We start from the raw sequence: 23741 nt of genomic DNA, 5'->3' as shown, positions 1-23741 counted from the left end.
AACATAAATTATTTGGTTCAGACATAAAGTTTGAGGTTTGACTTGGTATTGTCTGCCAACAGTGAAAAGAGAAGGACAGGTGTGAGCGAATGTCACAAACGTATCTTGGTGGAATGTAAACAGACCAGGACACAATCCAAAATGTATTCTCTTTTCCAACCAAAGTGGCATTGGTTCTTACACTGACAACCAAGGGGACATTAATGCCCTCTGACCAATCAGAATTTACATTATACACTAGATCATTCATGTCCACTCATTACTTTTTAATGAACTGTATTATGTATGTTGTATCTTCTTGTTTTTCTCTCTTTTTTATAGTTGTATGTCTGTTATTTTATATGGAACTTGGCGTCTGAAATAAAGATTTATATATATGCAATTCACATCGAATCAGCCATTTTTCCCCCCACACATGCCACAGACATCCGAATCAGCAGCAGCAGCAGCAGCAGCACACAGAGAACATTAGAACATACAGACGATACTAAAACCATGCTTGATTACCACTCGAGATGACAAGCTGCTGTAAATGGTTTTGTTTGTTTTTAGTGCGTTTATACATGGAAATAAACCATACAGACAACAAACACACAAATATATCCAGACTATCTGATGTCTTTGTCTACCTAGAAGTGTAAAATATGGTGGCCCTGAGAGCTCAACTATCTCACTGCAATTTAAGAAAACATATGGAAATAGACAAAACACAAGGAAATTAAGAAAACGCATTCATCAGTTTGGTCTTGGTGAGATGCCACATAGTAAAACATATGTCTGAACACAGGCGATAGGTACTCCAAAATCTGAGTGCAAATATGTATGTATGTATGTATGTATGTATGTATGTATGTATGTATGTATGTACATATGTATATGTATATGTATGCACATACATATTTACACCGATGGATGTTGCCAGTTTATCTGCACGTAAATTCGCACACTGAGTCACATTGCGTTGTGGGATTATAGAGTTAAAGCCGTGGTGAAATGAAGTTCTGTGTTGTCTTGTCAGCTAACACCCTCTAGCGCCAAGCACCCAGCACAAAGAGCCAGGCAGAGAGAGATTGCCTTGGTCAGGCTCACCTTCGAAGCTCCCGTAATTTGCTGCATGCAGGTCGGGATAAGCACCGTTGAGCTTCGCAGATAGGACACGACAACTTGTTCGCACAGTCTCCGGAGTTCTTAACAGTTACCGGCGACGAACAAAACGTTATTTTATCCTAGGACTGAAATGGACTAGAAAACATCCGTTTTGTCTTCCCAGAGGGATAGATAGGAGTGTGACTCCAAAATATAAACAAGGACTCTGCTACTGATATTTAAAGCAAGAAACGCTCATACGTCGGGTGAAGTCGATTTTGCCATGTGTAACAACCAACATAGAAGAAGTAACGTTATGAGTTATTTTCAGTGGCCAGCTTGATTTTAGTCAAAAGTGAACTTTGTTACCACATTCGCCGCATCCATCTACATCGGTAAAGTGATGGAGAGCTTCCTTGACTGTTTCGTGTCAACCGGTCCGTGCTTATTACATATTGGCAATCGAGGATGAGTGGTCTGTTATCAGGCATTCAAACATTTTAAAGGATATAAAACTAAATCCCAAAACATTCACGTGGATATCGGTAAGCTCCGCACAGCTCGCCAAGTGGATATTTCAGAGATGACTGTTGGAGTAGGATTTTGCCTCGTTTTTCTGTTCCTGAAGGTTCAATTCTCAGCCTCAACTCAGAGCAATCAAGGTAAGAGTAGGTTCAACAGCGTTAACATAGTTTTATAATCGGCTATGGGTAGCCTACTGCACTTTAATTGTACTCGTTTCCATGTATGCGTTCTCGCTAAAAGTACGTTTACATAAATAATTATTAAGATCTATGTCTTTTCTTTAACCAAACCCAGCTGATTCAAGTTAATCAGGTGACAGGTTCTGTGGCAGCGCGTTCTGTACACGTTGTCGGTGTCTGTTTTCTAAATCTGTCATGAATTCTCTTCGCCTGTTGGCAGTATTTACACCACAGGATAAGGTAGCCTACTTTACTAGCAACGGCTGCTTACAGAACACCTCTGTACTCACACATAATTGCTTTCAGTGTTTAAGAGCCTACTGAAATATAGTTTGTTTATCTTTTACGGTACTCAGGTGTTCTGCTTACAACATCACCTAAAACGTCTGACCTGAAATTCTTGGATATACATGTTCCAAAAGTCGTCAGATTTGTATTCTCACTGAGTGAACTGAACTGTTCGTTGTCAGTATAGCAATGCCGAAATATTGTCTATCCGAGGAATTTAATTTCAAATGATAGTAGCCTACAAACCCACATTGTTTTATTTTGTTACATTCTAATCTCCAATGAAGACAATGCTATTGAAAGTGAGTAATTAAGAGGGATCAAGATGACTTGTCTGTTTTTGTCGATTTTAAACATATCTTGGTTTTCATATTAACCCACCTACTGTTTCCAGGGTTCAAAGGTAAAGTAGGTTATAGCAGATATGTCATTTGAGAGGTGAAAAGACCCTGGTGGTCTGTGAACTTTGTTAACAACATCTCTGTGTGTGTGTCTGCTATCACTCAGGTCGAGATAGTCTTATTGATTTTACAGGAGCGTGTAGGAATCAGCCCTCCAATTCTTATATTATTGTTACTTGGTTCAATAAAACTGACACTGTTGCTTTCATTTTTATGTGGAGACAAGTAAAACATAATAGCCACCATATGTATTAGTCCAGTGCTGTCAAAGATGTATGGATGGATGACATATAGACTGACTGAATGCCATCCCTCCATTGTGCTTGTGGTTTTGTAGGTGGTACAGGGAGCGCTGAGCTGAGGGAAAGAGAGCACACATCTCAATGTGGAGAGTGTTGTGTTCAGTTTGAATTGAGTATCATTATAGGCCCAAAAGCATGTCCCTGTAGCGCCCGAGGAGAACACTGTACATTTGTAAAGCTGGTTTATCTATATTTTGTTGTAGCTAACCTTTCCTTTAATAGTGTTTTCTTTTTTCTTTTACTTTCTTTTTTTCTGTGCATGGGCCTATATCACCCGAAAAGAAACGTCTGGTGTTAGAGAAAGAGCAGTGCCTTTTAAAATCAGTGTTTTAGGTGTAGCAGGTCGGTTTCAACATCTATCCAGACAAAACAGCCTGAATTGCGAATTTCACAGGTGAAATTGGATGAGACTCCAGCTCTTGAGAGGGATAAAGGGAATGAGTTTGGCTTTGCTTTTGAATTCCAGACAGCCATACAGTTTTTCTGGACTTGCTGTAAAACCAGATAAAAACGGAACTAAATGCTCTTCATCCAAAAGCTCTGACGTATGCTTATTTGACATGGTTGGGGCCTGAGTGATTTATGTAGAAATTGATTTGATTTTCTATTGATTTTCTATTGATTTTCTTTTATCTTCATAAGGCTAAACTCTGGTTTCGTGAATCTTACTCAGTCCTTCTACTCTCACTTCCAACAACTCAAAGGCAGTAATGAGGGACACTGCGGGTGAAATGCTAATAACATTTGGTAATACCAGCTAATAATAGCATCTGGGTTTTCTTCCTGTAACAGACAGTGACAATGGCACACTGTAATGGGAGTCTTTTTACATGAGCTACAACATGGCTTATATTCAACCTCTTAGTTAATAATGAAAACGAACAGGTGTGGCAAGGTTGTGATAATATACATTTTATGAATTCTTATGAAATATTTTGTGCAAACAAATGGCATCAAGTTAAACCAGAATCCATTACCTCATAAACCCATTAGCATCAGATTCTTGAACAGTGTTCTGTTCCTCCTCTTTGCCTCGCTGTCTGTCATACACAATGAGCCATAAGGTGACCCCCCCTTGGCTTTTCTCCATAACTGACCTCGGATACACCTGGGAAGTACACAACCACACACACACACGCACACGCACACACACACACACACACACACACACACACACACACACACACACACACACACACACACACACACACACACACACACAGATCTCATGATGATCATTTTAGAAATGTTAGATGTATTGCTGAAATGTTAGATGTATTGCACCCCTCAGTGGCAAGAACAGGTATCCATGAGCCAACTCAGATCCTACGACCTACAACCAGCGTGTGAATGTTCCCAACCATTTCTAGAGGTTCACACGCTCATAGTGATAGTCTGATAGTCCTCCGGAACATGGAGATCTCGCCACTTTTATACGTGTAGATTATATGAAATCTGTGGGCTGGTCCTGTCTGTCGATATGCATGATGAGACCGATACATCATGCCATTTGCTGGAAGCTAGTGATCAATGGGTCCTGTGCAGACAGTCTGTTTATCGAGAAGCAAACGACGGCAGGCAGACCAGTCTATTTTTATCCCATGCCCTACTGAAATTCCCTAAAGGGATAGGACAATTGGTAGAATTCATGGGTCTCATGGGAATTTCAATTCTCTTGCCAAATAATGAAATCAATTTGAAGTCATGATATCAAGGAAAGTCAAGGAAATTATATAAAAGGGACCGAGAGATAGTCCTGAGAATTTCATTGTATTTAGTGGCAATTTATATAAATAAAAAACACTCTTTTGTCTCATAGGCTCTCAATACAGTGTCAGTTTTTTTTAGAGAACTTAAGGAAATACTCAGTTAGGCTCATGTTTTTGGTTAGAAATAGAATGATGGTGTGAAAATTGTACAATACTAATTATATCAATTTGAGAAAGGGTTCTATCATGCCTTGTTCCTGATCTGTAAAAGACAAATATGGGCACCATAGTCCCTGATGCTCAGCCTGTTAGTTATTTTGGTTGTTTTAGTTTGGTTGTTTTCCTTGGTTTATGTTATTTTGCCTTGGTTGAAGCTTGGTTGAAGAGATCCACTTGAGTTTAAGATGGAAGCCAAGCCATTCACAAACCACACTGCACATGTTTTTCCTCTTTCCTCTGCTGGTTTTCCCCTTTTCGGTAGCTACAAATATGGGCACCATAGTCCCTGATGCTCAGCCTGTTAGTTATTTTGGTTGTTTTAGTTTGGTTGTTTTCCTTGGTTTATGTTATTTTGCCTTGGTTGAAGCTTGGTTGAAGAGATCCACTTGAGTTTAAGATGGAAGCCAAGCCATTCACAAACCACACTGCACATGTTTTTCCTCTTTCCTCTGCTTGGTTTTCCCCTTTTCGGTAGCTACATTGAAGTAGATTTATAGAAGTATCAATCAAATCTATCTGCATTTAACATTGAAGCAGTGTCTCTATGAAGGTCAGATCAGAAGATACAATCATTTTGATTTGTACATATTGATTTGGTGTAGGTATGGATGTTATTATAAATCACATTATTACATTGTTGGTAATATTTGACTTAAACCCAGTATCCATAATGCATGTACGCACATCCATAAAAAGGTTATACTCTTCATAATGCCTCATGCCACAAGTCTATGGAACAATTTGTACATAGTAATGACTGCACTCATGAAGCTTTATGATGTTAGAGTGTAAGCCCCTACGGCTTGAAGTATATCAGAATGCCAACAAATCTTCTGTTACCTTTTTGATAATGGCCCTGGTGCCATCTTTGCCTTATGTCAAATACTGTTCATTTAGCAACACTCTTTATAGAGCATTATGTCACTCTATACATGCTTTCATAACAATAGCTGTGTACTGCATTATAACACTTTTTTAATGCAGTTATGTCTATTTATAAATAGACTTATGTCAGTTGCTATGATGCTTTCTGAATACTTTATAAACATGTATACATGTGTTTATAATGCTTTATAGATACTGGATACTGGTGTTACCTAATTTTTTTCACAGCCTTGTTGTCATAGGCAGTTTTTCAAAATTGTAGATAGCTGTTCAGAGGTTCTTGGTGGGGATCCCAGTGCTAATTGTTTAAAGATATGCATTTATTATGTAAGGGATAATGTATTGTCCGGAGGTCATTATCCAAAAATAAATCCCGACCGGGCGAACAGCACCCGACGCGCAGCGGAGGGGTGTTGTTTCGTCCTGAAGGAATTTATTTTTGGATAATGACCGACGGACAATACATTATCCCGCTTATTATACGGTTACTTGCCAAAAACGATAGAAGACATTCCTCCAAAATACCTCTTTTTAATTATTTAGTTGCCGTTTCGTGATTTCTGCTAAGAAAAAATAGTTCTTCAAGCAAATAGAACTTTTAAGTTTCAGGTGTTGCGTAGCAACCCATTACTTGCTGACTTCAAATTACAATGAGTCTGTTACGTTAAATGACCGGACTACTTGCGGAATGATATGAAATATGTGAATTAAAAGCACAAAACCCGTTGCCAATGACAGCGGTCAATATCTTTTCGCAGCGGTGAATATCAGGAAATATTCACCGGCGAATGTTGGGATGGCCCATTCAAATCAACGGTACTTTTTGGAACGTTCTGAAGAGCCGTATAATAATTACAATTGATCTGTTCTTCAAACATGTTGGTAACATGGATGTTAGGAGTGGACTGAAAATGCGTTGTGTATAAAATTACAAAATTTGACTTCAGCCCATCCATATGTGAAGTTCCATGATGGAGATGTGTGAAGGTACAACCCCAAACATGCTGTATTTGTACCGTGTGATTCATGCCTAGCCACACAACATAGACCATTACATCTCATGACACCTTACTACGGTGAGACTGATAGGCTTTTAGGCAGGCACACAAGCAGTGCTATGCTTTTATTTTTAACAACTTTTATTGCGTTTATTTTACTTGAACTTCCTTGATTTTAGCAAATCAGATTTTACAATCTTAATCAGTTTTCACAGTCAAGATGTCTTGTGACCAGTACCACAAATTTGGTCACACAATCGAGGCACTGAGAGAAAAGGTCCACCAGCTGGCGTTAGAGTTGTTGGGGAAATACTCCCTAAACAATACACCACAACAGCCACTGCACAAGCAAGGAAGATTGCCATCCTCTCAGACTCCCTGTCATGGACCTTGGCCACCAATTTTGGTAGGCCTACACTTGACCCGACTGCCCTCTCTGACTGCTGTTGCTCTGATGGCGCTCCAGAACCTGGAGCCTTTCTGCCTCTGGGCTGTTTGATCGCAACACTGTCTACCCACCAAAGGATCTTGCCTCGACCTCGGATCAGGGCCCTTCTCCGGCTGCAACGGTGCTTCCCACATCTACGGGGTCCAGCTGACGAGACGAACGAACATCTTCTGTGGCATATCCCTCATCAATGTGATCCAACCAGTCAGAAACAGTTGCCAGAGGCCAGCACTCACCCTTGGTCTCACACATCGATGAGATCCGGTCGCACGCTTTGATGAGATCCAGCCAACGACACTTTCCATCACCTCCGATGAGATCTTGCTGGTCAACGGCAGTCACTGGAGACCAACAGTCACCCTCTGTCTTATCACTGAGACTGCTGGTCGACCATCTCCTGCAGCATTGATCGTTGGTGACTTGTGTGGGTGTAAACGATGTCTCTCAGAGGGAATCAAAGATGTAATTGTAAATTCAAATGTAAATGTTTTCAATATCTTACACTGAGTTGAGTATTTATCTCTGGACCTATTCCCATGTTGGGGCATGTAGATTATGTTTTAATCAGTCTAATAGGCGTAAACCCGTGGTTAAAAGAACAGTGAACTACGTGGCTATATCATCATTGACAATTTCGATTTATTTTGGGAGCGCAGCTCCTTTTAGCAAAAAGATGGTCTATCTCCGCAGCCACAGGTCCCCATCTCTGAGGGAGAAAAAGAGAGTTTGAAATGGGGCTGGTGTGTGAGTGTGCTCTCCCTAGCTGTATGTCTCCTCTGACAAGACAGTTTAGAGGAAATCTAGTTGGGTCAGGTCAGAGGTTGAAGTGGTGAGGGTGGTGTTCTTAGCTGGCAAGCCACAGACAGAGAGTTGGCATCTGTTAGTGCAGTCTGGCAAACCTGCTTAAATGCAGCACCATTGGGAATAGTCCTGGCAGGCTGGTTATCCCAGCGTCCAAACTTTCACTAACATAAAACAACCTTGTGATAGGACAGTGTCAGGGGACGACGTGCAGGACGTTGGTAGGTCTGTGTGGTTTTAGCTACATGCTTGAGGGGTAGAGTTAGGGCATCCTGTTCATTAGCACCAACCCCCTATCCAGTTCCTCTCCAGCAGAATTGAGAGGTGAGAAGTAGGGTCAGTGCGCATGTACTACCCCGAGGGCAAAACAAGTAAATAGGAGTCATTTAGGGCCCCTCTTTTTCACATAGGACCCTAGGGCAACACAAGTGATGCAACAAAATATCACAGTATAGCCACTGTTTCCACTTTGGAATTGATGTTTGTGCAAGACTGTGCCCCTCCTCACACTGCCCAAGTGATGGTATGTTGAGCACCTTTCTAGCTTCCTACATATGGAGGTATGACCACCCAACCCCCCAGACTTCAACCCAATTGAAAACTGTCGGACAGTCAGGACACCAACAGTTCTTTCCGACACCTGGATTTAAGGTTCAAGATTTTAGGGGGAGCTCAAAGCTCAAAGTTGTATTTTTAGTCTTTGCCTGATGATGCTGAAAACACATGCACAAAAAGTATTGGCATTGTGCTAGAGATACAACAATGTGTTAATCTATATTAGGGCTGGGCAAGTTAACGCGTTATTATCGGGTTAACTCATCAATTAATTAACGCCGATAACGCCGGTTTTATTATTTATTTTATTATTGTAAAAGTTTGTTGCTCACAGGCTTTTATTTAGTAGAAGTCTGCTGCTGACTGCTGCAGAACCGGAAAAGAAAAGAATGGGCGGATAAACAAACATGGAGAAGGGCATAGACATATATACATAGACATACATTGACTGTTTCAGAACGTTGCTGCGACGTGCCAACTCGCCGCCATCTTGGAGAGGTAACGACTGGACTGTAAATAAACGCAAGTGAACGGTGGAGCTGCGATGTTTCTGGATAAAAAGCACTATAGCGTTTACATTTCTCAACCGATTTAATTGAGTCGTTTGTATATTCAAGGGTTTATGACCAAACAAAGTTTTGTCTCCATATGTTACTTAGAATCTCCATAGTTAAAATCGCCATAGACATATATACATACATGTGATAATCGCTGCTAGACGCTGACTTTTCTGGTGCTCCCACAGCTCATTCACTTTGAAATACTGAAAAGAAATCTAAACTACCGAAATAGACCTCCAGTCTAAAATATCACCTAAATGCAAAACACACAGTTGATACCAGCAAATCATTCAACGAAACAGACAGTGGAGCGAGGCTTCGGCAGACTACGTACAGCACAGTAACTGCCAGCTGTGAACTTTTTGGTGCTTCACCACACTCTAACATTAATGCCCTGGCAGTAGCAATAAGCTTTAGTTTTGTGTTTGTTTTAAAAACATTGTTTGAGTCGAGATTTAAACAAAGTATTTATTTAATTTAACTGCTACTATATAAAAATGCTGATGTTAAGTGTTTGCACAACAAATGTTATGGCACTTTAGTTCATATGGCAGTACATTTAAAATAACAGTGTCAAGTTCTAGGAATTGACAAACTGCACTGAAAGTGTTTTCTGGTTTTTCACTCTAACAGGGACATTTGGTACTGAACATAGACTGGTTATGCTGCTCCCTGATGAAAGTCAAATGTTTCTGCTGTTACATCAGAAATTGCCTGTTTTAGTGATATGATTGTGGCTCAGGATTCTGTGGCCAGTTTTTTTCTTTTTCGTAACGAACAGGATAACATTAATGTCCTGGCAGTGGCAATGAGCTTTAATTTTGTATTTGCTTTGATGACATTGTTTAAGTTGAGATTTACACTGAATATTCTATTTAACTGCTACTGTATTAAAATGCTGATGTTAAAAGTGTTTGCACAACAAATGTTATTCATATGGCAGAACATTTAAAATAAAAGTGCGCTGTACACTACTTTTGAATTCATTATTGGATTTTGCGTATACAAATGCGATTAATCGTGATTAATCAGGGAAATCATGCAATTAATCGCGATTCAAACTTTTAATCGTTGCCCAGCCCTAATTTATATACTTTAAAGACTTTGTTCATTTATCCGTGGCCAGAACACAAGGGAGTACAAATTTGAAGATGATTATGCCTCTTGCTCAGAGTCAGTCAGAACCTCCAGGATTTCGCGATGATGTGATTGCAACTATTAACGCAAATTCAACGATTGCAATTGCACATTGCAATTGTAACACATCACGCAACTTTCCCGCAAATTGGACAAATCATTGTCGTCTCACACAACAGGGTCTAAGGGGCCGTTTACACAGAGCCTGGATTGCCTGAATCCAATAAGAAATGTTGTCGGATCGGCCTCTCGTTTACACGAACCCGGCGGATTGGGTCACTGAATCCGCAATCTTTTGAATTTGGTCTCCAGAGTGGGTAGATTCGAACCCACCAGTGGATCCGTGTTAGTGCAGACGCCCGATCCGCACACTTTCTAACCCGATGACGTAATTGCCCCACGTGAACCCTGCTGCGTCACTTCATAACAGCAACAACATAAACTAAATTGATGTTGTTAAGAAGCTGGTTATGAAAGGGATGACATAAACAAGCCAAATTTTAATCTATCACTGTTTAATCTATTTGCATTAGAACATTGTTCAAAACCGTTTTTTGAAAGTGTCAGCAATAGCCTATATGAGCAAATCTGACGTGAAAAGATTTGTATCATAGACGGAAGTTTCAAAACGGTAACTTAACACAAACGAGGGTTATGGCGAAGTGTGCAATTCTAACTAGTCCTGTTTGAGTGCTGTGGTAACAGTGATTTCAGGTGGTAGAGAAGTCGTTCAGCAATCGAAATATTGCTAGTTGGATCTCGACTTCTATCTTCTGTCACTTTAGGCGCATGTTCCATGACGTCTTTACAGCGTCTCCGCTCCGCTCCAGCGTTTCCGTGTGAACGCAGATTTTTCTTGACACGACTCCGTGTGAACGTTTATTATGTAGTTTATCCACACAAATGAATGAATAGTGATCAGTGAACAGGCAAAATACAGTCCAGCTAGCGTACCTTTATCAGTGCCAGTTGTGCTGATGTTTGCGAGGCTAGTCTGTAAGCTCCTTAACTCACTACTTTTAAAGAAAAAACATCCAAAGTTGGGCCAATAGGACTTTATTCCAATGTTATTCTACTAGCAATATGGTAATGAGCTGCCTTAGTGTATCAATTCCCTGAACATCATTTGCCAAGTTTTGTCAGGCATTCTGATCATCTCAATATCTGATGACATCATTCTCCATCTCCTTGACATAAATGTCCTTACTGGTTTGCATATTTTCAGTTGTTGCTCCATCCATCGAGGTGATTCATTCATGACTCAATCCTGCACTGCTTTGCCATGATAGCTAGATGCATAATAACTCAGTGGAAATGAATTCATGAATGTGTATTATAAGTTCTTTTTTTTGAAGAGGTTATTCTGTGGGACCATTTTCCTAAAATAGAGTTTCAAGTATAATTTCATTTCAATTATATTACTCAGAAATGTTGTACTAACGCCTTCCTTTTGCTTCTTTGCAGTTGTGCTGTTAGACACCACCTCTGTGCTGGGGGAACTGGGTTGGAAAACATATCCCATCAATGGGGTGAGTACACACTGAACACATACGTATCCCATCAATGGGCTGAGTACAGACTCTGGTCTAGCAAATGTGTGGGTTTGTGAAGGCCTACCCTTAAAATGACTTTCAATTCCAGACTGGTTAGTCAAGGACATCGGAACCTTTCACTTTACTAATGAACATTAAAACATAAACCATCTATCAACAAGCATTTAGCTATGTTTAGTGTTTTTTTGGTGGTCATCCACAGACAACAATCCTACAACTACAATCTAGGATAGCTTAGAGAGTTTAGATAAATGAGAGTTCAGGTCACAAGAAATAGAAAACAACTATGAGCTTGTGCTCTATATATCTCTAAACTGCCTTGGGTGTGGCAGTTATTCTCCTCTATTCATATCCACTGCTCTTTCACATTAAGTCCATATTCTTTGCTTCCAAGGATACCTAATGATGAAAGATGTTATTATAAGTGACAGTTTCATTATTTTGCTCTCAAAACCATTAAATTACTTTCTTAGCAGTTCATCACTGGATGTCACATCAGCCACTGGAGAATAAAATAGAGAGCTAATGACTCAAATTAGTTGAGAACTTTTTCCTTTCTCCTATCGACCATCACTGGATCCCTGCATACCTGGCAGTGTCCCTGCAACTTATCATAGGGGGGATTGTTGGAGCAACACAATGGTGTTATAAACTATACAGGGAAGTACAGGGAGGGATGAATCTGAAATATGTGTCTTCACAAGCCAAATGTTATAACAGCCTCCAGCTGGTGATGGCTTGCATTTGGATTTGTTTCATGTTGTCAAAATAGTGTCTCCTCTCCTCTCAACACTCGAATGCATTTGATTTAAACTGGAAACAGTCCTTAACCATACAGTGTTCTTCAAGGTCAAGGGTCAAGTCCTCTGTGCCTTGTGTGATGTGTACGTAATGACCCTTCATCACTTCTTGGTGTTATATTCATTATTGTTCTTGAGCAAAAACAGCCTTCTTCCAAGAGTTGAGTATTTTCCTCTGTGTTTTTGTCAAAAGCAAGACTATTACATCATGCAGGTCAGTCTGACAGCAGCCAAGAGGAAAGGGTTGGCTGCAGCCTTGACTCCATGATTAAGCTGTCAAGACTTCTCCTGGCCTACCCAGGAAACTGGAATGTCCATGAATATTTAACATGGGGGAGGTGAGAAAGGGCAGAGAAGGGAGGGAGATCTTTGGGAGGTAAAATGGCTCTACATCCCAAGTAGCAAGGGATAAGTGAAAAACTGAGCCACCAAGTCCTTACGCTCAAATAAGTTATCTGCAGCTGCAAGCTTGTCTTCCTTGACTACTAAATTACTGCCCATCATGTAACATACTTCAAAAAGACTACTCTTGCTACAAGTGAAGAAATGAATGTTATGTCTTTTTCCTCTTTTGGTGCCCCAGCAATCAGCCATTAACCAGTCATCATTGGCACTAGGGCTGAACAATTAATTGCATTTGCGATTTAATCGCGATATGATAGAACGCGATTTTCTAACCGCAACGTTCGCGATTAAAAACGTGGTCTAAAAAAAAAAAAAAAATTATAATTTTTTTTTTTTTTTTTTTTTTTTTTAGGATGGTACATTTTGCACATAGTGTTTAAAAAGTGCATGCCTTGTGTTTATTCTTACAATGACTTTGTTTAAATTACTTAAATGCACAGTGGCAAAGCCACCGATTTGTTGTTCTTGATTCTGTAATGAGCAGTTAAATAAAAATGTAAAATGTGGGAAATAATAGTTTACACTAAATGTATCTAATATTGTGTTGGTCATATTTAAATCATTCATTACGATTTGTTGGTAAAACAATTTGGATAAAATAAAAAAATCGCATATTAAATCGCAATCGCAATATTTGGGGAAAAAATCGCAATTAGATTATTTTCCCAAATCGTTCAGCCCTAATTGGCACTACCTTCTTCCAACCCTGGTGACTGTATGTTTTATGTTATCATATAAACCAGGGGTTCTTAGTTCTCTGTTGGTCTTTCATCCATCCATGTACCAAGCTCTCACCTATTTAAAGTAAGTATAATTCTAATGCCCTTGATTGGGTGAATGCTAAAGGTGTGTTCAGTTTATCACGTGTGGGATGGATGAGTTCAGTAAGGGATACAGAGCAGGGGCAAAGAGAAGAACAAAGCACCCCCAACAACAGGCATGAGAAGTCATGACCTAAAAAGTCTACATAAAACCTGGATAGTGTCCCAATATAAAGGTATTTCAGGGCTGTAAAGCAGACTTTTTTGGTCACGTCTGAACAGAACAAATATCTAAGTGCTTCTGTTTTTCTGGTTTGTTCTTGAGCATAATGCTGCTTAAATCATTGGAACACAATAAATTGCAAAATGTCTGATAAGGACATGTATCTAACACAAAGAGATATTTTAAATCATACCGAAAGGTCTTCTTTAGGATTGGGTATCTAGATCTAGAGCCAATATGGTACCATGATTGATTCGTACAGTAGCATGGAATCACTTCTCAACAGCACACCATTGCAGGAAGCAATATTTACTTTTTAAAAAGTAAAATATCAATAAGAATACCAGTATCGCTGTTCAGTGTTGACGGTAGATCAGTATCAATGAAATCTAATTGAATGACACATTGCTCCAACCTTTATTAAAAGAGTGCTGCAGCTGAAGAGCTCTGCTGAGATTGCAATCATGCAATATTTTTTTCAAAACATTTCTGTCAATTAACAAGGATCATTTTAATTTCACCATTTCACCTGAGGTGTATCCAGCTTTTATTGGCTGGAGAAACTGAACTTGGGGAAAAGATATCTTGTAGAGTGAATGAGATATGACGGACTCCCTAGTAGAGATGTACATATCCAACAGTCTATGAATGGTTATTCGGTTATTTGCAGGGGGTGGAAGTAAGGCTACAGTAAATGGAAAATGTATTGGCAACACATTAAAACCCTGTATTCCATAAATACCATACCTAAGTGAATAGACACTCTATCTCCACAAGTGAACAATATAATGATTTGAAGTAAGTATTTGCTGAATAGGGATGTTAAAATTTGAATAGTTGTACTGTACATGGTTAGCTGGATATTTCATTATCTGTGCACACACTGCCATTGGTATCATTGGAGGTTAGAAATTCAGGCTGAAATCTCGCTTGTATATTAGTTTAACCTCGAAACAAGTAGCTTGAATAAACTAATATCCACCGTAGACTCTGATGGTAAGGGATAATCATTTTAAAAAGAAATTTAGTTTTTACTATTAAAGGTGAGTCCAATCCAATACATGTTTTGTCAAATTCAGCTAGTTGCTCCTCACGGTTGTCTAGTTGTCTGTTCAAAAACCAATGTACACAGTAGGAGGGGTTTAACTTTTCACCAGAATTGTGGACTGTACCTTTAAGCCAAAAAAAAGAGAAACAGGGGCACCTTGCCCTCGTCAAAACATCTGAGATTTTGTAACAATATTCTATCATTTGAATCCTGTCCCAACTCAAATTTGAGCTCTCCTCACTGCATAAGCAGAGACACATAGTGCTCCAGACATCTGCCCACCATAAAGGGCAGTGTAAGGCCAGAGAAAGACGTTATGGCTTCGTTTATGAGCATGGCATAGATATCAAGTGTTCGGTAGCACTTTACTTAAACTCAGTGTTCACAAAGCATTATACACACATACATAAAGGGTTATAAAGTATTTATTATGCCTCATTATGATTGACATAAGTGTATATATACGTAGTTATTTATACATAGTAATGACTGCAGTCTTTAAGAGTTGGGATAGCAGCGTTTGGGTAGAAGCCTTTACAGCTGGACATATCAGAATGCAAAACAAAGCTTCTTTTCAAATCAAATCATCAAATCAAACTTTATTTGTACGGCACATTTCATACAAGGAGGTAACACAATGCACCTCACAGTAGGAAAGAAAGGGGGGGGGGGGGGGTTTACAAACACTTTTACCTCTTGATAATAGCACTGAGTTAAATGTCTTGTGTTAAATGCTGTTTATTCACTGAATGCTCTTTACGGAGCCATTTGTGTCTTAGTTTGCAGTGAGTTTCATGTTTTTATCAACATTATTAAAAACCATGAACTGAGCAGTTATGCCTCCATCTGCATGGTATGGTTAGTCTTTCTCCCTAATAGTCAAGGATTGCATGGTGATCCTTATAACATCATTTCTATTGATTAGGATGGTTCACTTCTGTCAAGCCCCTCAAAAGACTTTTGATACTGTGGCCATAAATCCTTAGTCACTCTAACATAAACATGACAAGACATGACATATTCATGTATGTTATTTATGGATTGCTCCTTATGAACTTATGAACCTCATGAACTCATTCTTCATGAACCTCTCATTACCTTTAAGAGTTGCTCCTTAACCTGGTTGTGAGGATTTCCTTTAAGCCCTTCCTTTTATCTTTCGTTAACATTTACACATGTAGAAGTTCATTACAGAAACGGACCACCTCTCTTCCACTAACTAAAACTGGTCCTCTACTTAATTTGACATTGAATCCATTATTTCATTGGAATAGAGTCTATTAGTGACCATTATATTGTTAACAGAGTATGGTACCATTATTTAGGAGAAGAGAAACATCATACATATTTAGCTGAAAGTGATGTTGGAATAATTTAGGCTGAAATCATTTTGCCTGCTAATATATAGTCATATAGCCAGGAAGGTGAGTCCTTTTTTCAGAAAATTTCAGATATGCAGTGCAACCTGCTTTATTAGGCTGCAAAGGAAATATGCCATCTCTGGAACGTCATTGGAGAACGATAAGGAATCAGCTTTGCTCTCTAGCTTTCCCAGAGCCTCATAGTGTATTCAATTTCTGTTGTAGACTATTACCATGTGGAGAGAGATTTCACTGTCTTACCGACTGTACACTATTACCATGTGAGAGAGATTTCACTGTCTTACCGACTGTACACTATTACCATGTGAGAGAGATTTCACTGTCTTACCGACTGCGGACCCTATTTGGCTGCTCCATCACAAGTAAATAATCATTTGAGGCACGTAAAGAATGAGCCCAAAATGTGGTTATTCTTTGCTGAAAGGGTGATTATCATGGCTACCTGGGAATATTTTTTAATTAAAGTGAAAATTAGGCAAAGGCTCTGTGTGAGACAGCCTCTGTCAATTAATTAACTGCGCTTCAACTCTCCCATCACTGTAATGTGTTTCCTAATGAAAGGTTATATCCCTAGAATCTTTCACAAACTACAAAAATATGTCACCATCAGTTGCTTTATGCAGACATTAAAGTATTGGAAATTTTGCATTTTACAACTCAAAGCTGCAGGCGTTCGATTGTGCTTCTTTATGTTCCTAATTCAGAGCATTGATCTTGACCATATGTTGAAATTGTTACTTTCTGCAGGATCCTGAGGATAACTTAATCAAGTCATCTTACAATGTTTTGCCAATAGACGTTTTAAACTATAGCAATAACAGGCAATGCGTGTCATAGATATAATATATTGAGATGTTAGGCTGAAGAAAATATTATTGTCAGCCAAAGATTGTATTGAGTGAGTAAAAGCAATATCTGGAATGGTTGTGTTGGCTTTTAGTCGTGAGTAACCATGTCTGAGTTGGTGTCTGGATGCAGTCACAATACGCTTTTCTCAGCAAAGGCAGACGCTGTTGAAATATGCATGATTCATTTCCCAAGAGTGGGAGATACGGGACTATTTATTTATTAAATTACATAAAGCAGCTTTTTGGGATTAAAAGCGTAATGTTTTCTTCTGTTTTTGCAAAACATTTTGACAGCTGATTTCTAACGTAAGCAGCTTCAATTCAGAGGAAGATAATTATTGTGATCCACGCTCATTGTTTGTCTTTTTTCCTGTTATATTATATTTGGGCATGCGCTTCAGGACGCATGCCCTAAAGTGCATCATGTTATGTAACAACGGCACCGGTTACAGCTTGCTGAACTGCACTATGTAAATGGTGTATATCTATTAATCACTGTTTGTGAAAAAACAGTTTGTGCCTACTTGTTTAAAAGTTAAACACCAGTGCCCGTTTATATATGTGGAAATGTTTTTTTCATGTTATTTTCATGACCTATTCCATACAGAAAGAAAAACTCTTAAACACAACCGTGAATAGCTAGTGCATATAATGAAGTTGTATGTAAACAGTATCACTGTGAATGAGTCATTAAAGACCCCCAGCTTTGAATGAACAGGGAAGACATGCACCAGAGACAGTAGCTGTAATTTTTAGTCAGATAATATCAACACGCACTTCACACAACCAGCCTTTAATCTCTCTTACAACATTTTAATTAAATATCATTAGACTACCCGCTGCTTATCTCCCATCCACGTTCCACCAAGATTCCACCACTGTAAGGAAAGAAGGAATTTTCAACACCCCGTGTGCTGTCATCTAATTGTTGGTGACAGCAGACGATGAGTGTACCTAGGGGAGCTCATCAAGTAAAAAAAAAACAAAAAAAAAAAAAAAAACAATCTTGTGCGTGAGCCGTTTCGAGTGACCTCTGTCATTACAAGGCTTAAGCAGCACCGGGGAGAAGCTTAATTGGCTCATTGCCCATCAAAGATACACTGAGGGCAATTCTTAATGCACTCTAACACCATTAAATTGATGCCATCAGTGTAATTAGTGGCTGAGTTGGAGTATACTTGCGTGTCATTCTAAGTGCTGGGAACAGGTACAGAACAAGACAGCGAAGAGAAACCCTTGCTCAAGGTGCTGACTGCTGCAGGCTCCTATCAGAGACTGTAGCACGACACATTGAGGCAGTGTAGGAAGAGCAGAGGAAGCTCTCCTTCTCCAAGCCTGAGGCTTCTCCAGCGCTGGCTGGCACAGCTGCGGTGCGCTGTGCTGTGCAGTAATGAGCCATGCGTTTTAATGTCCTGTGCTGTGTGACAGTGTCGTGAGCTGAGCTGACACTGAGAGACTGGAGCCTCCTGATTTAAATGCATTGCCAAGGAGTTAGGGGTCTGGGATGCTCTCCTATTTGTCCACTGCAGAAGGTAATCAGGCTGCTGAGGCCAGGCAGCTGTCTCGTTGGGAGACGGTCCTTTGCTCCTGTGGAGATGGCGGTTTTGTAATGAAGGCACGGAATCCCGAATGTTACAGAGACGAGGCCTGAAATCTCACTCCAGGTCATGCGTTCTTCTCATATGCTGGCTGTGAGGGTAGAAACCCTTCCAAAGGTACGCTATTGATTGAAGTAGAGTTTTGTTCTATAGTTGGGTTTCCATCCCAATTTTTTGTGCGAATATTGACTATTCGAATAGGAAATCCTGAGTGGAAACGCTTGAAATTTGCATGAAATCTTCTAATTCAAATAAGGACTTCATTATCTAGAGTGGGGTTGATTAACCCCTCTATTCGCATAGGGTGTAATGCGACTAAGGTTCATGAAAATGGGTTTATTCGCATCAAATTAAATTTGTAGAGATTTTATTATGGGTTTCTCTGTTCACAGTTCCTCTCTTTATTTAGAGAGTGTCTATTTTCTATTTGCATACCACAGCAGATGGTAATGCACACAGATTCACATTTCTTTTGGCCGAATTTTCATAAATGTGCTGAAAATATGCCAATGAGTTTGACAGAAACCCAGAAAATGATGATGCCCTTCAATGTCCATTGCTTGAACTGCTTATATCATGTCATGGCAAAAGTAAATGATGAAAATAACAGTTCATTCTTTAAATGGACTTTTTAGCTGTTGAACTGTTGAGCTCAGACACAGGCTTTGCCTTTGAACTGGCTGGCTGAAATTCTCTAGTGAGTATTCTTGAGCAAGCTGGAGTTGTTGTTTTTCTTTTTCAAATATTATGCTATATCTCTCTGACGGGGACGATTAATATTCTTCTCCTCTCCTGCACTCAATTTTCCTCTTGAAATGTTGACCTTTTGGACAGTCTTGACTCTGTCCCTGAATCTTGAAGGGGGGTTTGATCAGTGGTATGTGAATGATTTACATCATCTAGCTCACATGTCCCATGCAATGTTAATTCAACCCAATCGAATGCTAATGTCAGGGTAGTTGACCTTTTTTGAATACTTGAATGTTTTCACCAAATACTCTCACTAGAACCCTGTGGTTAATAAAGGCTACATAATCACTATGCTGTTCACCGTGAGCTGATGCGCAAGAAAGTGGTTTTGTGCAGGTCAGTCAAAATAACTTCCATGACCTTCAAGGTGTCACAGCATTTCAAATACCCACAAAATGGATAGTCAACAATATAAAATGATGCTCTTGCAATGCTATTTCCAGTAAAGAGCTGCACACCTGAAGCTACTAGACTGGGTTAGATTTGGCCAAGATAGGTGGTTTGGTACACACAAATAAATTCCAAGCTTGAGACCTTTACAAACATAAACAACTACAAGTGTGATATCAGATGGCTGTTTCACATGTGAAGAAAACACTGGCACCAGATAAGCAATCATGAACCAGTGAAGTGCAGCTATGTTTTAATATTATTCAGTTTATTTCATGGTGCATTCAGGAGTGTCGTGGGTGATGCCCCATATTCCAGCCCGTGTGTTCAGGACAAAGATACAATACATAGACATAGACAATACGTACAATACAGACAATACATTTGCTCTTTTTTCAGTTCCTCGTGTCCGGTGGCTTGTCTATCAGGGCAACGGCAGAAAAGACATTTCAGATTTACTAGGAATTCATCAGAGCAATGTGATATGTCCAGATGTTATGTGTTATGTGATATATCCAGATGTTATGTGTTATGTGTTATGTGTAGAGAATTAATAGTTTTGGGAGTCTTAGTGTTTCGACATCATGGAATTTTCAGAATTTAGGAAGATGGAAAATCAAGACAGTGCTAAACTATATCTCTTTAGTTAATCATTGTCTATGCATTAAGATTCTTGGATCAAAACATAACATGTAAGAGACGAGGGTAAAGATTGAGGGTATTCTTAGAGGAATGTTGGGAGTCACTGTATTGGCTGGTATCTAACACTTTGGTTTACTTCAACCTCATCCTTAATTGATCACTCTGGTCCTGAGGCAGGTCATTCTGTTCTTTCGACATTAATTTCCAGTAATCACAGTTTAACCAATACAGACTGCGCTTAAATTGATTCCATTCAGGGATGTCAGGAGCTGTTATTCAGAGACGGAGAGTCTCCGGGGACCGGACAGGACAGACACACGGGTGGCAGACTCAGACTAAAGTGCACAGCAGATCCCACACAGAAGCAGAGGAATAAACTCAATCACAGCAGCATGACAGCACTAAGGATTGATGCTGTGCATAGTGCCTCTCTCTCCCAATGCAATATGCTCACATCAAGGAAATACTACTTTTAAATTGAATGTTTTTCAACTCCTCACCTGCCTGTGAAGCTTTCTTTCATATTGGTTTTGTAACTATACAATATTAAATTGGGAGATGGTGTTGCATACTATATATATATATATACTATATACAACATTGCAGGTTGATTGACTTTAGGAGAACATGGCTGTTAATCTGTACTGTGCTGTTCCACTTTGCTGGTACCACCACTGGTATGTCTGTCTTTCCCTCAGAACACAGATCAGTTAGACCTGACTGCACCACACATTGACATTCCACACGGCCTGTCCCTCCAGCAGAAAATAGATATGTAAAGCAGCAACTTCTCTTAGACATTTCCCACGCAGAGATTTACTTGGTTGAGGACGAAGGGTTGAACTCCTTTTTGGGGTTTTTCTTGTGAGCTTTAGAAAAGGAAAGGTCTGTTTTAAGGCAGTGAAAATGAATGAGAGACAAGTAAAAACACAAACAGGATTTAAGTGTTTATATCTCAAGTCATATTATTCTTTGTACTGTTTGTCAGTTGCAATACATTGCAGTAATTCGCTGCCACAGTGATGCAGGGAAAGGTTTGACAAAGAGAATAAATCCTCATTTCTTTTTATTCATGTTCCATCCTTGCTACATATACAAAAGCATTTGAATATTTTGCTCATATTAACACAGGACAACCCAAATGTTTCCAAAAAGCTCATATCGAAAACTATTATGCACAAGAACATTGAAAAAACATTTTTCATATATTGGTCTTGGGCTTTTTATATATTGGTCTTCAAATGGCAAGGTGTATTTGTCAGTCTAGCAAGCTATTTCTTCACAAATGTCATAGAGCAGCATGCAAGACAATTAATCTGACTCCCTCTTCAGTGAGCACATTACTGTGGCTCCACTCTCATTGTGCACAGTGGGAGGTGGCATTTGGGCATCACTGCTCCAATATTTCCCCTTTCAAAGCATTTGATTGTTCTTAATTTGGAACAGATGAATGTCAAATTGCTTGAAAAAGCAGTGGAAAACATTAGAAACGCTGTTATTAGACTAACCTGAGGACCAAAGTATTTGATTTAATTTCCATACTAATACATGGACTGTTTAGCATTTTTGCAACGACATTCAGTGAAAAAAAAACTGGAAGATACTAGATACTAGAGCTGAGTTGAATCATCATTGAGTTCAACTGATGTCAGCAAAATGTGTCCTAGAAAAAAATAAAGTTAATAATAACCATGACAGCACCTGCTGATCACTCACTTATTGAATATGCTGCTCTTTTAACTGAAGAGATGTTGTTGAAGGGAGACATGTATGCAGTGAGGCAGTTAAGACACCTCTCCCACGTTTAGGGTGGCTATGTAAAGAAATCAATGCCTCATGTCTCATACCTCAGGGCCTTCAGTGAGTGGAACCATCTTGATGTATGTTGTATCAAGGTGAAGAAAGAGAAGATGCAGGTAGAGGCAATGTAGGCACCTACAGTATTTTGTATCACATATATTTTTTATATATTACATTATCTTGGGCACTAGCACATTGTAGTATATATAGTTCACAGCAAGTCTGTCTATGTTTATTAAAGCCCAATTCCGGAAGAATTGGTATTTTCTGCTACTGAGCTCTCCTGAGCTACGGAGTGTAGCTCACTTTTACACCACTGTCGTCAATACAAATCGCGCTTCGAGACCCACTAATGGACAGTGTACAAGTGTATTTGTGGGAAAATGGAACTGTCAAAGACAACCGTACAAGCAAAAGAAGCATGTAGACGGACAAGGTAATGCAATATCACAAGATGATTCTGCATAGTTTTATTTATTGTGACATCTGAGATGAACTCGAAAATAACCAAAGAATAACAAAAACAGAATGACAACATTTTAATTAACTGAAATAATGCTCACATTTTCAGCCCATATACATTGTTTTCTAAGTGTTTGAAAGTGGATTATGTGTAATCTAATAAAATATTGTTGGCGACATGCTTAATATACATTGGACAGTGTCATACAAGCTAGCTGAGTTAGGTTTTCAAGGTTACAAACTTCCAAGGCTTATTTGGCATTATGAGATTGATGAAGACTGATCAAACATTTTGATCGGGGGATGAATTAATTTGGATGCTACCCTGAGACAGGACAGATCGATGACTTTGGGCAACTGGAAAAACTACAAATCTCCATGAGACAGGGATGAAACCAATACGCATACGTCGAATTCTTTTATAAATAGCATTGGCATTATAATGAAAAGTAGCGAGTCGACAACTTTCCTAACATAACCCAACATCAAGCAAGCACAACACAAGACACAGCAACACAGCTAATGAGTTATTACTGACTAGTCCAACAGAAAGAAGGCCAGCTCGGCATCTGACTTGCTTGGTGACTTCTTCAGTCTCTTGCTCGGTTACTCTCGCTTTTCCTAACCTTCAACGACGTCTTCCTCGGTTTCTTCGTCACCACTGCCATGATGTCCATACAGAGAATACTGCGCTAGCTTCCTCTCATACCGAGCGCATGGGTCCAATTGTTGTTGCGTGAGGTGGTGTCATAAAGCATTCAGTGGTTCTTGCGAGAGGCCGCGCGCCCTGTACCCCAAAGATATATAGTGTAATACCAGGCGCACCAGGCGTGCTGTGGTAGTGGCACAGACGCCATTCTCTGTCTACCTCCAAAATGATTTCAGAGGTGTTATTTTAGCGTAAAATTGTTGCATAATCTTACTTTAGGGTTGATTCTTTCCTTGTAGGGACAGCAGCATTTGGTCAATGACTAGCAGCTATGGGA

General features: G+C 39.5%; 1 protein-coding gene across 2 annotated transcripts in view; it reads left to right on the top strand.

The window, feature by feature from the left end:
* The first annotated feature begins 940 nt into the window (after positions 1-940).
* Positions 941-23741, top strand: part of LOC105893398 (ephrin type-A receptor 6) — a 124434-nt gene continuing 101633 nt past the window's right edge. The window contains exons 1-2 of one of the 2 annotated variants that reach the window (XM_031560967.2): positions 941-1748; positions 11558-11622. In XM_031560967.2, the coding sequence (XP_031416827.1) occupies positions 1670-1748; positions 11558-11622 (144 nt within the window). In that variant the 5' untranslated portion in view covers positions 941-1669. The remainder of the gene's footprint in view (positions 1749-11557; positions 11623-23741) is intronic. The other variant, XM_031560988.2, reaches the window with a different exon arrangement.

Source organism: Clupea harengus, chromosome 2, assembly GCF_900700415.2.
Source record: "Clupea harengus chromosome 2, Ch_v2.0.2, whole genome shotgun sequence".
NCBI classification, from domain to species: Eukaryota; Metazoa; Chordata; class Actinopteri; order Clupeiformes; family Clupeidae; genus Clupea; species Clupea harengus.
Note: the sequence above shows the minus strand (reverse complement) of the source record. Positions and strands in the feature narration are given on the sequence as shown.